Genomic DNA, 16,214 nt, shown 5'->3' on the forward strand with positions numbered 1-16,214 from the left:
ATATTTTCTTTTGACAAATTAATTCTACTATTTGTTTTCTTATCAGCCAATAATCTTTATACATGTGTTATATGTTACAAATCTAGCGACCAACCAATGATCTTTATTCATGTATCATATGTTACAGATTTACCGATTAACCATTAATCTTTATACATGTGTTATATGTTACAGATCTAGCGATTAACCAATAATCTGTATAAATGTATCGTATGTTACAGATCTAGCGATTAACCAATAATCTTTATACATGTGTTATATGTTACAAATCTAGCGATTAACCAATAATCTTTATACATGTAACATATGTTGCATATCTAGCGATCAACCAATACTGTTTACACATGTGTCATATGTTACAGATCTAGTGATTAACCAATAATTTTTATACAAGTGATATATGTTACAGATCTAGCGATCAGCCAATACTGTTTACACATGTGTCATATGTTACAGATCTGGCGATCAACCAATAATCTTTATACAAGTGATATATGTTACAGATCTAGCAATCAACCAATACTGTTTACACATGTGTCATATGTTACAGATCTGGCGATCAACCAATAATCTTTATACAAGTGATATATGTTACAGATCTAGCGATCAACCAATACTGTTTACACATGTGTCATATATTACAGATCTAGCGATCAACCAATACTGTTTACACATGTGTATATGTTACAGATCTAGCGATCAACCAATACTGTTTACACATGTGTCATATGTTACAGATCTAGCGATCAACCAATAATCTTTATGCATGTGATATGTGTTACAGATCTAGAGATCAACCATTACTGTTTATACATGTGTTATATTTTACAGATCTGGCAAGTAATTTAGCTAATGTCCTACATGGAATGATGCTGTTGGGAATGAGGGCTCCAAGTCAAGGTAGTGGAATCAATCACTTGATTAAAGCAACAATAGATGGTGATGTCACAAAAGTCAGAGATATTATCGCCCAAAATCCACAAGTTGTAAGCTATTAAATAATTTATTAGTAATGCTGTTCAACTTCTCAAGTTGGAAACAATTAAATAATTGTTAATTCAATTTATTAGTAATATATATTGACCAACTACACAATATGTAAGTAATTAAATAATTATTAAATTATTAGTAATGTTGTAAGAAATTCAACAATTGTTTATTAGTAATGTTGTTAACATTTACAAGTTGTAAGGAATTAAACAATTATTGTTAATTTATTAGTAATGTTAATATCAACAAGTTATAAGCAATTATGTAGTTGTCAATTTATTAGTAATGTTGTTAAAATCTACATTTTATAAGTTATTAAATACTAGTTCAGTTATTAGTAATGCAAATTGTAATAAGGAGCCCTACATAATTGTTAATTTCAACACGTTGTACGCAAGTAAATATTGTTAATTTATTAGTAATTGTAAATATATGTTAATTTTTACGATATTAAAATCAACAGTTTTTTTTTAGAAATTATTATTTTAAAATTGTTAAACATTTATAGTTGCTATTGTGTTTTTAATGCTGTTGAAATCGACAAGCTATAATAGGCTACATTTAAAGAATTTTAATTGACAATTTATTTATAATTCTGTAAAAATCAACCAAAAAAACTGTGTTGTTTATGTTATTATTGTTTAGAGCTTTTTTTTATTTGTTATTATTATTGTTTTATTTCTTTGCCACTGTGTAGTCATTATCGTTGCAGTATTGTTAAAATCGACACTGTTGGAAATTACATCATTCTTAATTTATTTAGAATTCTGCAAAACAGATTTTAGGGATACAAATCCATCTTTTTTGTTGTCGTTTCTGTGATAGTTATTTACGCCATTAATGTAATACAGTTGCGTGACGTTGATAAATCAAACCAGCCACCTTATAAGGCAAAGTTAAAGTTCGTTTTGTTTAACGACACCACTAGAGCACAATCATTTAGTAATCATCGGCTATTGGCTATTGTATGTCAAACATTAGGTCATTTGACATATAGTCTTTGAGAGAAAAAAAACCCGCTAAATTTTTTATTAGTAGCAAACAGATCTTTTGTATGCATCATCCCACAGACAGGATAGCACATACCACGATCTTTGGTATACCAGTTGCAGTGCTTCGGCGAGAAATAGCTCAATGGTCCCACCGATGGGGATCAATCCTAGAGCGACCGCGTATCAGGCGAGCGCTTTACCACTGAGCTACGTGCCGACCCTTATATTTTCGTTGGAAGATTATACCCCCCTCCCCCAGTTGAAAGGTGAATTACTATATAGGTGGCCACACCAACTGATGGGGAGGGGACAGGGCCCCTAGCCTGATTATTGTTATTACTAGATGTAACCCGTGCTTAGATGGAAAGTGTTGACGGGGTTTGGCAGAATTTCACTGGGCTTTCACACAAAAATATTACCGCCGTGTAGATAGCCAAGGCTATATATGTTACAGTCAATCTGTGAAACCAGTCATTACGCGTAATGCCTAAACAAATCAGTCATTTTGAGAAGTGCCTATGACCACCAGCGAATACGCGAAATGACTGAAAATTCCAGGCATTTTATGAAATGACTGAAAATCATGGCCAGCCATTACACAAAATGACTAAAGTGATTCAAGTCTTATTGTTGACACTTGTATACAGGCTTTTGGTCTTAAATATTGATAAAAATCACACGATTTAATTATACGATTTAAAATACTACTGGTCTGGTTTATTCTTAAATAAACAATACAGAATCTGCCAATCTGATTAAAATTAGCTCTACTGGGTCTACCAGTAGATCTAACAGCATTGCGTGGACTCCCATGTCCAGGTGACATTTCATCTAGAAGTAACAATTACATTTCGCCTTTTATAGCGTTATTCGGGAGCATACAAATTCTAAAATATCGGGCGAGACTATTTCAACATTGAAAAAGTTGTTTATTTGTGTTATTTAGTTTATCTATATATATATAATTTTTTTTTTGGCCCTATGGCTATTAAAAGACAGGAAAGTTGGTGCTACGTAGGTACCCCCAATTTCCTCCTGCCTCTTGAATATAATATCTTTATTTGTTCAACTTATATTGTTTAAATATTAAAATTATTTTTGTATAGTTTAATTACCTTCCTCTTAGCATTTTAGATATGTTATGTTTTAATTATATGCTAACCCTTCTTTTTTAATTATTCGAAATACGTTTTCATAGGCTATTAACTTAATCAGCCAACTATTATATAGAATAATAAAAAAAATAGCCTGGCTGATACTCAGGGACATCCGTTTAATGATTAAGTGGTTCTCCGGATGCCCCTGAGGCCTATATAGCAATGACTTTTGTCATCCGTATAGGTGACGCATCCTCCTGGATGTTATGCTCACGGATGCTTGGGGAGCTTTTTGTGACACCTTCGGAATTAATGCTTTGACCAACTTCCATTGTTTTCAACCATACTACAACAAATACGTTTCCACCCACCTCATCCGGACGACGACTGGCGGGCTGTTCATCTTCGTCATTGTCACCCTATATCCTATCATTCCCTCCCTTCCTTCTCTTTTAGCATATACATATTTTAAATTCAGCCCCAATCTGCTGCATGGATAACTTGGGGGTGGTCGAGATTGGGGGGGGGGGGGGGGGGACGCCGTTGTAGGGTGCTTTTGTGGGTGCGTTAGGGCGTAGGCGGTTTGGGCCATAGGAATGCCTGTTAGGAGGCCTCCCTCCCCTGGTGCGTCCGCCTCATGGAAATCCGGACCAGCTACCCTGGGCTCAGCCTGGTTGTTGGATCGCGAGCCGGATTGGGCGCGAAGCCAACCACCCCCCTTTGCCAACCCTTTTTCCTCCAGGGCTTAATTGGTAAATAGTTATTTTATATATATATATATATGTAAATATATTAAGTAAAGTTATTTAATTCATTTAGATCAGCCGACTGAAAATAGCACCAATTAAGTTTCATTAAAGTTCATATCCCGATTATATTTATTTTCATGGTGCAGCAAGAAATTTTTATATATTTAGTCATTCTTTTTTGGCCTTGGTCTTACCATTAAATTTTTTTAAATTGCCCCCTCATCTCAACTGCATCCTCCACTCCCCTCCCCCTCCCTGCCCCGGAATTGGTCACTGGCGAAGTCAGAGGCTAAGTATGGGGTGGGCGTGCCTGAACCTTTATTGGATATGTGCACGTAAACAGAGTTCCTGTTCCCATAAGTTCTTCTGTTGCAACCAGTACATGATGGCAGAGTCCTATGAAGATAAATTTAAAACTGAGATTTACAAAAAGTATGAAGTTTGTAGAAAAGTGTTAATTCCAAAAGATGCATATTTCACAATGCTAGAAGATCTTAAAACAACAGCAACTGATAGTGGAACAAAGAGCAGACATGAATACTATCTGCTATCAGAGTAAGTGTATTTCAATACATTCAATATCCATCTACTAGCGTGAATGAATGAATGAATGAATGAATGTTTAACGACACCCCAGCACGAAAAATACATCGGCTATTGGGTGTCAACCCACGGTAATGCAAACAAATAAAGCGATGATCAACATAAAAATTCAAGATTTAAACGAAAACACAGTGTAAAGAACCGCGCAAAAATACAAATATCACAGTAAGATACTGACTTTTATTCAAAATAAGAAAACAAGGGGATTTGTGCTGTATTGGCCATTCTCAAAGAGAATGTTACACCCCTGCACCACGGTGAGGTTACAGCACGCGCAGGGGATCTACTAACGATGTGGTGATTCATTGATAAATTCTAACACTACAATATTTCTGTCTGATAAATGCACCATTCTATGTGTGTGTATGTGTGTGTATGTGTGTGTGTATGTGTGTGTGTGTGTGTGTGTATGTATGTGTGTGTGTGTATGTGTATGTGTGTGTGTGTATGTGTGTATGTGTATGTGTGTGTGTCTGTGTGTGTGTGTGTGTGTATGTGTGTGTGTATGTGTATGTGTGTGTGTTTGGTGTGTGTGTTTGGTGTGTGTGCATGTGGGGCAATGAATTCTGCACATACCTTAAATTCCTCAAACGGGTTAGAAGAGGATTTTTTTTAAAGTTTCTATTATTTTACAAAATCCCCCAACCAGCTAGCTACGGTCTTAATATGTTACAAATCAAACGGCCGTAGCTAGGATTTTTTATATATATATTTTTTTTTGGGGGGGGGGGGGGGGGGGGGGGGGGGGGGGCAATTGAGTAGTTAATAGTCTAAAACTCCTTAAACAGTTAAGAAGAGAATTTTCTTTAAGTTTCTATAATGCTTTCCGGATTTGCCCCCCTGCTAGCTACGGCCCTGATTTATCACATTCACATCTGGTATAGGCAATGACCTTTGTAATATAATAATTACAGTATTGTGTCAACTCTCTTTGGATCCATTCTAAACTGGGTACATATGACTTTAAATTACTTTTTAATACTAGTGATTTGATGATAATTATAACAACATTAATCGAATCATTATTACTCATCATTTTAAAGCCAAAAATAATATTTTCTTTTGACAAATTAATTCTACTATTTGTTTTCTTATCAGCCAATAATCTTTATACATGTGTTATATGTTACAAATCTAGCGACCAACCAATGATCTTTATTCATGTATCATATGTTACAGATTTACCGATTAACCATTAATCTTTATACATGTGTTATATGTTACAGATCTAGCGATTAACCAATAATCTGTATAAATGTATCGTATGTTACAGATCTAGCGATTAACCAATAATCTTTATACATGTGTTATATGTTACAAATCTAGCGATTAACCAATAATCTTTATACATGTAACATATGTTGCATATCTAGCGATCAACCAATACTGTTTACACATGTGTCATATGTTACAGATCTAGTGATTAACCAATAAATTTTATACAAGTGATATATGTTACAGATCTAGCGATCAGCCAATACTGTTTACACATGTGTCATATGTTACAGATCTGGCGATCAACCAATAATATTTATACAAGTGATATATGTTACAGATCTAGCGATCAACCAATACTGTTTACACATGTGTCATATGTTACAGATCTGGCGATCAACCAATAATCTTTATACAAGTGATATATGTTACAGATCTAGCGATCAACCAATACTGTTTACTCATGTGCCATATATTACAGATCTAGCGATCAACCAATACTGTTTACACATGTGTCATATGTTACAGATCTAGCGATCAACCAATAATTACCTTCCTCTTAGCATTTTAGATATGTTATGTTTTAATTATATGCTAACCCTTCTTTTTTAATTATTCGAAATACGTTTTCATAGGCTATTAACTTAATCAGCCAACTATTATATAGAATAATAAAAAAAATAGCCTGGCTGATACTCAGGGACATCCGTTTAATGATTAAGTGGTTCTCCGGATGCCCCTGAGGCCTATATAGCAATGACTTTTGTCATCCGTATAGGTGACGCATCCTCCTGGATGTTATGCTCACGGATGCTTGGGGAGCTTTTTGTGACACCTTCGGAATTAACGCTTTGACCAACTTCCATTGTTTTCAACCATACTACAACAAATACGTTTCCACCCACCTCATCCGGACGACGACTGGCGGGCTGTTCATCTTCGTCATTGTCACCCTATCTCCTATCATTCCCTCCCTTCCTTCTCTTTTAGCATATACATATTTTAAATTCAGCCCCAATCTGCTGCATGGATAACTTGGGGGTGGTCGAGATTGGGGGGGGGGGGGGGGGGACGCCGTTGTAGGGTGCTTTTGTGGGTGCGTTAGGGCGTAGGCGGTTTGGGCCATAGGAATGCCTGTTAGGAGGCCTCCCTCCCCTGGTGCGTCCGCCTCATGGAAATCCGGACCAGCTACCCTGGGCTCAGCCTGGTTGTTGGATCGCGAGCCAGATTGGGCGCGAAGCCAACCACCCCCCTTTGCCAACCCTTTTTCCTCCAGGGCTTAATTGGTAAATAGTTATTTTATATATATATATATATGTAAATATATTAAGTAAAGTTATTTAATTCATTTAGATCAGCCGACTGAAAATAGCACCAATTAAGTTTCATTAAAGTTCATATCCCGATTATATTTATTTTCATGGTGCAGCAAGAAATTTTTATATATTTAGTCATTCTTTTTTGGCCTTGGTCTTACCATTAAATTTTTTTAAATTGCCCCCTCATCTCAACTGCATCCTCCACTCCCCTCCCCCTCCCTGCCCCGGAATTGGTCACTGGCGAAGTCAGAGGCTAAGTATGGGGTGGGCGTGCCTGAACCTTTATTGGATATGTGCACGTAAACAGAGTTCCTGTTCCCATAAGTTCTTCTGTTACAACCAGTACATGATGGCAGAGTCCTATGAAGATAAATTTAAAACTGAGATTTACAAAAAGTATGAAGTTTGTAGAAAAGTGTTAATTCCAAAAGATGCATATTTCACAATGCTAGAAGATCTTAAAACAACAGCAACTGATAGTGGAACAAAGAGCAGACATGAATACTATCTGCTATCAGAGTAAGTGTATTTCAATACATTCAATATCCATCTACTAGCGTGAATGAATGAATGAATGAATGAATGTTTAACGACACCCCAGCACGAAAAATACATCGGCTATTGGGTGTCAACCCACGGTAATGCAAACAAATAAAGCGATGATCAACATAAAAATTCAAGATTTAAACGAAAACACAGTGTAAAGAACCGCGCAAAAATACAAATATCACAGTAAGATACTGACTTTTATTCAAAATAAGAAAACAAGGGGATTTGTGCTGTATTGGCCATTCTCAAAGAGAATGTTACACCCCTGCACCACGGTGAGGTTACAGCACGCGCAGGGGATCTACTAACGATGTGGTGATTCATTGATAAATTCTAACACTACAATATTTCTGTCTGATAAATGCACCATTCTATTGATACTTAAAGCTACAACGTCTAGAATATTTTTAGAATTTAAACTGTTTTAATTATCACCTAGTCCTGTTTTGTGCTTATGGTAGGTCGTTTGTTGCATATGGTTGATACATGTGGAAAGCTGCCTTCTGCATAAAAAACCTATTAAAAATATTATATTAATCACTTTTCTAGATGACAATGATTGTGTGTGTCTGTCAAGATTAGTACTGTTTTAATAATTATACAGTCTGCCTGTTCTTCTATAACATAGACTTTAGAACTAAAAATTTAGAGGATAAATATTCCTTGATTACAAATCTATGTATGACCAAATTATGACTACGATTGGTCAATAACCTTTTAGTGAGAGGATGTTTCTCAAATGTCTAATCTTCACCTAGAAACTAAATAAAATGTTGAAAATATTTATGATTTCCATGGATTTTTGCATATTAAGAACGTTCCTATGTAAACTATATCTTTTAAAAGATTTCCCCACTCAAGAAATATATTTTGTACTTTAAAATAAGTAAAATAGCTTGTTAAATGGACCAAAAAGGTTGTCTTCTAAAATTTTATATCATCTACATACAAAACTTTAAAACCACTAAAATAGCTTACTTGGTATTTGTGATATGGCCAAAAAGTTTATCTTCAAGAAGTTTTCAGACATGAAGCCATGCCAAACACTAGTCAGGAACCAGATGAGTGGGACAGTGAACTTGATCCTGATATGCCAGTGCTCTCAGCCACGATTGATTTAGTTTCAAATTCAACACCATAATATGGCGGTCCACCTCTGATGAGTCCTGTCCCGGCTGATTTACTCAAGGCTCGCATACACAATATCTTAAATGAGAGAAATGGTGCGAATTCCTCCCAGATGACTCAGGCTGAGCGTATGGTCAAGAAGAGTAGACTGGAGCTAACAGCGTTTACCAGCGTTTGCTTACTGATGCTGATGTAAATCGTACAAAGTCTGTGACCTTACGCAAAGTTTGTTAATCACGAATCCAACTGTGGTGGACAGGGATATGTTAGGTGTAACTGTGCTGGTCCGAAGAGATTTGAGTCCAATCGATGCAAATGTTTCAAAACCAAACTTCAATGTTCCAGCCGTTGTCATAGTAGCCTTGTGTGCAAAAAAAGTGACCTTTCTATACCAATGTATTACTTTCATGGTTTGACACTGACTACTTGGTAACATTCAACTTCATCTTCATGTACAACTTCTGAAATAATTTGATAGTTTAAATAAAGCGTTACATAAGGACTTGAGTGGTGTGGTATTATAGATAGCCTAGCACTTTAGTCATTTTGCGTAATGGCTGGCCATGAAATGCCTGGCCATGAAATGCCTGGAATTTTCAGTCATTTCGCGTATTGCCTGGTGGTGACAGGCACTTCGCGAAATGACTGATTTGTTTAGGCATTACGCATAACTGGTTTCACAGATTGACTGTAACATATACACGACCACCGCGTATATAGCCACGTGTATACTAAGTGATAAAGATGGCGGTGTTCATCTCTAAGTACTTGTAACTAAGATTTCGGCAGTGTAAATGAAAAGAGAAGAGATCAGAACAATCGGGAAGTGTGTTAAACGGCCTTGCGTATTATAGTATAGACGGCTATTTGTAGTTTTAAGTTGTTTTTAATTATTGTTATTGTTTTTATCATTGTTATTTTTTTATATAATTTTTTTAGTATTGTTATTGCTATGTTAAAGGTGAACGAGCGATTCAACGAACTCTGCAACTCCACGTGTCTACACATTGCCGCTCATAAAGGGAAACTAACCATCGTCAAACTGCTTATAGAAAAGAAATCTGACATAAACGCGACTGATGACGATGGTGACACACCACTGATTGTAGCTACTGGAAAGTACGTAGTATTCGCTATTCAGCTGTGGCAAATAAAGTGATTGATTAAATTATTGTTATAGTGATTGATTATAAAGCTCCGATTGCAGGCATGTATACAATATTTTTAATTTGTGCGTGTGTGTGTGGTAACATTAATGCAATGTCCATGTAGTTCGATGACCCAAATGCAAAATAAATTACTTGACCCCTCCCACCCACCCACCCCCTCCGAGAAAACCAAACAAAACAAGTCAAGCACGCAGTCATCTATCTTTTAATATGACCAGACTTGCTTTATTATTAGTTAATAATTGCACCCCCCCACCATCCCGCCCATCGGATTCTGACGCCTATGAACATAATTAATTGTTTTCGTTTTAGTAAGGAATTGTTATGTCTATGTTATCTGTGTGCACCCCCTTTTCTTTAAAATTGTACCCTCTCCTTTAAAACAATCCTGCATCTGCCTCTGTCGGTCGCCCCTATTGTTCACCAATTGCGATAAAAATGTATGTATATAGAGAGAGACACACAGTAATTATATGCAACACGTGTGTAGGCTTTGTAAGTTCGGTCTCAAATGTTTTGAGCTTCAAAAGGGAGGCTCTAGTCGTCCCCCAGTACCCAACGTCTCTTTAACTTTGCTTTGTTTTTATTCATTTCAACTGATTTTCGTGTTTATGTCTAATTAAGGTTCAAGCACGCTGTCCTGGGCACACACACCTCAGCTATCTGGGCTATCTCGCTCTGGGTTGGAGCCGGTACCGGACTGCGAACCCTGTACCTACAAGCCTGTAGTCCGTTGGCTTAACCACTGCGTCACCGAGGCCGGTATCTGCTTTGTGCTGAGATACGTTTTTTGATATGGTACGTGTATTTTCTTAATAATTACAGACAACAGACAGAAGTTGCCGAGTACTTGGTCAGAACTGGTGCGCAGTTGGACTTGAAAAACAACAAAGGAAGAACCGCTATTCATAACGCCGCCTACACAGGCCAAACGACGCTTATACACGCTCTGATTGGACGAGGCTGTGACGTCAACGTCATGGTAAATCAGCCCTCCCTCCAAAAAAACCCCAACTCCAAAACAACACCAAAAATAAATAAAAATAAAAATATATACAACCACCTCCCCCCCCCCCCCCCCCCCCCCCAAAAAAAAAAAAAAACCAAACAAAAAAAACAACGAAAAAACACACACAAAAACCCAAGAAAAAAACAACAAAACCCCCAACAAAAACAGTACTCAACCCCATATAACATAAACTAAAAATCAGCAAAGCAAATAATAATAATAATTAAAAACTCCCAAGAAAAAACGACAGAGCAAACAATAAACGTCCCAATAATAGCAAAACAAAACAAAAAATAAACAACCACTAAGGGATTACATGTAGATAGTAATTGTTTAAAATTGTTTGTGTTAATATATGAAATAATGTGAGAATTTACTCATTCGACTACTGACGAGAAAAACCGAATCAAAGAATGGTTATTCCTCTTATTCTGTGTATTAAATGTTTTAAGAAAGAGTTCGAATGTTATTTCATACAATGGCGTAGCGAGGGTGGATGGGTGGGGTGCTGGCATGGGGGCCATGTCCTCCCCAATCAAAACTGTTTTTTTTTATGTATTAAATTTGATAACATGTATATACTGTGGTCCTCCCAACAGTGGATTGCTACCCCCATCCCCCGCAATATAAAATCATGGGTACGCCAGTGATTTTATAATATTTATATTGATGCAATTGTTATACACTTAGAATTTGAACATGATAATTTGAAGTATGAATCACAGAACCACTTTACACACCGTATGAACGGCGTAGTTGATGAAAAATTGTTGTTTTCTTTTCGATTTTCTTCTTTTAACAAATTATATTAAAACAAATGTTGTTTTCTTTTGAGGTTTTTAAACATTAATTTTATATTATGACCTTAACACGTGCCGACAATATTTTAATGTTCAGTTCAATACTACCGCTGTATTTCAGTACTTGGTGAATTACTTGTATTGTCTTGTAATGATTGTCTTTTAAAATGATTTACACAGGATGAGTCAGGGGACACACCTCTTCATGACGCCATTGCTAGGGACCACACAGCTGCAGTTGAGCGAATTCTGACGTCACCGAATGTGGATTTGACGAAAACCAACAAACGGGGATTCAACCCTCTTCACTGGACAGCTTGTCATGGAAGAGCTGGGTAAATTGTTGGGACAGTGAAGAGTAATTTTGAATTTTGGAAAAATGAAGAATAATTTTGAACTGGGACAAACTGATATCAAATTTTACACTTCGGACAAGGGATCTTTATTATCCACTTTCATAGATCTTAAAAGATGTCAGTTCTGGGGTGGAGTTATTAAATGTTGCACACCTGCCCCGAACCCTCCTCCCCCCCCCCCCCCAAACCAACAACAAAAACAGCAACAACAACAGAAAAGCCCCAACAACAACAACAGAAAACCCCAAACAAAACAAACAAAAACCACACAAAAAGAAGGAAAAAGATAACCCTACTGAATATGGGATTGTTTCACAAGTATGAGGACTGTACCTTTGATATTTCACACCCATTACTATATGGATATTTACTACCTTCAGTATACAGTTTAGGCTCATAGGTCAAATATTGTTAAAACAGCAACATATTCAAAAGTGTAAGTAAAATGCTACAGACAGGAGTGCAATAAGTATCTAGTACAATGGAAATACTGCGGCTTCACCATTCATCTCATCATCATCCATGTTTGTAATGTCCTAAAATTTGTGGCATTAAACACCCTCCCCCATCCCAACTATTACTTCTCAGACGAACGTGCGTTTTGGGAAATGTCTTTGTCTGTGTGTTAAATGTTTGTGGCATTTAAAAAAACCCTGACCCCCCCCCCCCCCCCCCCCCCCCCCCCCCCCCCCCCACACTATTACTTCTCAGACGAACGTGCGTTGTTGGAATTATGAAAAATGCTTTTTTGGAGTATTATAAAAACCAGGATGACCAGAACCATTTCAGGTGTACGAATAAGTAATAAAATGTAAGTACTTATAATTTAATTTATCAAAAATGACTTTGATAGTGAAAAATGCGTCGTAGTCTATAATACAACTGCGTGCTAATGAAAATTGCGTCTATAATGTGCGTGCTAATATATTACTGTTGTCACCTATGGGATTTAATTTGGTGGTATACATCTCAGCTAACATCCACTGATTAACAATGCCCTTTCATTAAGTTCTCGACTTTTTAGAATTGTAGAGAAAATACTGCAGAGAAATAAAAGTATCATCGACAATAAGAAGGAGGATGGATTTACGGCACTCCATCTTGCAGCAATAAACGACCATACAGATATGGCAAGAATTCTCATTAAACAGGTAAAACGTCAATTATAATTACACACCTGCTTAGGAAGAAAACACCAATATGTCTTTACATAACAGACAGACAGACAGACACACACACACAGAGCGAGAGTAAAGTAAAGTTTATTTTATTTAACGACGCCACTAGAGCACATTGATTTTGTTTATCTTATCATCGGCTATTGGACGTCAAAACAGAGTGAGAGAGATAGTGGAAGGACAGAGAGAGAGAGAGAGAGAGAGAGAGAGAGAGAGAGAGAGAGAGAGAGAGAGAGAATGAGACTAGATGAGAGAGAGAGAGAGATCTATTTTCTAGAGAGAGAGAGAGAGTGAGACAGAGAGTGAGTGAGTGAGTGAGAGTGAGTTATTTTGTGGATGGATGGGCAAGTAAATGTGAGAAATAAACAGTGAGAGGTGAAAGAAAGAGATTGGGCGAGATATACAGACATGTATTTTACAAATGATACTACGTTTTTTTTTTTTCGTTTTTTTTTTTTCAGGGAGCAAGTGTAAATTCGAAAGCAAACAAAGGACTAACTCCTTTACATGTTGCTTGTGCCGAATGCTACATTGAGCCCATCCAAGTACTGATATCTGCAGGTACTCTTAATGCTCATATGGGCGGGGTTTAGCTCAGTCGAGGTGCTTGCGTCGCAGGATCTTACCACCTCGGTGGATCCATTCCATTGATTGGGTTGTTTTTCGTTCCAACCAGTGCACCACACCTGGTCAAAGGCTGTGGTATATGCTTTCCTGACTGTTGGGTGGTGTGTATAAAATATCCCTTGGTACTAATGGAAAAATGTAGTGGGTTTTTTCTCCCAGATTATATGTCAAATTAGCAAAATGTTCTGTAGTGGTGTTGTTCAACAAAATAAACTTTACGTTTATCCAACAGCCGATAATTATTTGATGATAGTTCTTTAGCGGTGCCAAAATCCAACTTTGTAGCAGAATGATATAATTAATATATAGATACATTGTGGCGTGTTCTGGAGGCCAAGCGCTCGCAAACTAGTTGCCCCCCCCCCCCCCCCCCCCATCCTCCACCTTAGTTCTGGTGCAAATTCTCAAATTCGTGCAAAAACGATAGAGATATTCGTGCAAAATGTGCTGACCTATATAAACATATATTTCCATCATTCTACCAGCAAAAATGTGCAGTGATTAGTTTGCACCCCTATATAGTTGTTTGGCAGTAATACTAATATGAATAAATGTTTTTATTTAGATTTAGGCATTTTCTTTTAATTCGGGCAAAAACCAGCCTGCCCTTTACAAAAATGGGATCCCATACGCCTGTGTATTTAGTACGTGGAAATTGTTACCTCCACAACCATAGTATTGGACATTGTGAAGAAAAAAATAATTTCCACGTGCTGACGTCAAATAGTGGATTTTGTTAGCTTCAGAATTGCATGACATCATGTCCACTAGCTAATGAATAAGATTATATTAAAACCTATACTACTGTCTTATTACCAAAAAATAAAAAAAAAAAAATGTGCTATGTGTTTCCTTTTTTGAAGAGTATATTTATAATCCTTAAACACCTGCGTTTAAGACTTCATACCTCTTGTGTTTGTCCTGAAGTTACAGGCGTGTGTACAGAGGGGGGGCAAAGGGGGCTTCAGGGGTGGAATCCCTCGTCTCAAATATAATTTCCTTAATTATAAAATATATTTTTCGGTGAATCATCACCCGAACCCCCCTAACACGCGTCAGTCTAGACTCCTACCTGCATAATTTCCTAGACCCGCGCCTGATTTATAATGGTTTTGCATTTCTCTTTTTAAGGTGCCAATGTTAATGCAAGTGATAATATTGGAAACACACCTTTACACCTTACCATAATGCAGAGCCAAGCAACTGACATGGTAAATATATTTCATTCTTTACAACTTACACAACATATATATATATGTGTGTGTGTATGTGTATGTGTATGTGTGTATGTATATGTGTATATGTGTGTGTGTGTGTGTGTATATGTGTGTGTACTCATGGATTTAAAAATCCTGTACATCATTTAAAGTCCCGCAACTCCTACTTTTGAATACTCTTATTTGGTAGAGTGTATGAAAATCACAAAAAATATCGTGTGGTTCCTCCTAGCGTCAGTATATGTGTGCGCTTACAGTTTTATCGCATCGATGGTTAATTGCTTCACCCTAATTCAACTGGCGTTTTCATGAACAGAATTCACGTTGCTGAATACAAAGTATATTTACACGTGTTGCATAGGAACCGGTTTCAGTGGTCAATGCACACACAGACAAGGTCACACACACACACACGTAGATGCGCTGCGCACAGTGAGCTCTGGCACACTCATCATGGACGCACGCACTCGCGAGTGTTTATGATGTACTCTCCGAACACAAAAAAATGGGGATATTCCTCAAAATTATCAAAAGTCAGTAACTTTGAAATAATCTCAATTTTTGCCACCCCACACCAATATATACTCAACTTCCATATGCACGGATTTCATTGGGTACCATAACAGATGTTGGTAGCGGTAATGTCAGTCATGGGTGGAGTCATGAAAATCACAAAATTTCAGTCGTGTTGGACTTCCTCTAGCGTCAATGATATGTGCATTACCCTTCCAGCGCATGCTTGGCGATGTCCACCCTAATTAACCAGAGTAAAGGTGGTTAAGATGTTGCTGAATACAAAGGATATTCAACACGTGTTCTTGTTAAAAGGTCACGAACTGTCAATGCTGGCTAAGGCGGAGGTCTGGATTTGATGCCTGTTGTAGAGTTCTGTGGTAGTGAGCTCTGGCATTGATCATCATGTTTAAATCTTGCGCCATGACGGTGAGCAAATGGTAAACATGTCGATTGACGTCTGTTATGACAGTTGAAGTCCACTTGGTGGTCTCCCGGAGGCCACTCTGGTGATAAGGAGTCTGTCTTGGCGATCTGGTGGTGACAATCTTGGAGGTCCACTTCCTGCGCCAGACGGAGGGCTTGGTGATAAGGAAGTCTGTCTTGGATTCTAATGGTGACAGTTGGAGGTCCACATCGTGTCCATCGGAAAGACTCTGGCGATAAGGAGCTGAGCTTGGCGATGTCTGACAGTTAAACGTCC

General features: G+C 37.4%; 1 protein-coding gene across 1 annotated transcript in view; it reads left to right on the plus strand.

Annotated features, from left to right (window-relative positions):
- LOC121390754 (E3 ubiquitin-protein ligase MIB2-like) overlaps positions 1-13,815 on the plus strand; it is a 36,759-nt gene extending 22,944 nt beyond the window's left edge. Inside the window, exons 10-15 of the mRNA XM_041522660.1 lie at positions 832-986; positions 9,604-9,761; positions 10,637-10,793; positions 11,801-11,955; positions 13,001-13,127; positions 13,616-13,815. Coding sequence (XP_041378594.1) covers positions 832-986; positions 9,604-9,761; positions 10,637-10,793; positions 11,801-11,955; positions 13,001-13,127; positions 13,616-13,747 — 884 coding nt within the window. The 3' untranslated portion in view covers positions 13,748-13,815. The remainder of the gene's footprint in view (positions 1-831; positions 987-9,603; positions 9,762-10,636; positions 10,794-11,800; positions 11,956-13,000; positions 13,128-13,615) is intronic.
- Positions 13,816-16,214: the final 2,399 nt, after the last annotated feature.

Source organism: Gigantopelta aegis, chromosome 15 (assembly GCF_016097555.1).
Source record: "Gigantopelta aegis isolate Gae_Host chromosome 15, Gae_host_genome, whole genome shotgun sequence".
NCBI classification, from domain to species: Eukaryota; Metazoa; Mollusca; class Gastropoda; order Neomphalida; family Peltospiridae; genus Gigantopelta; species Gigantopelta aegis.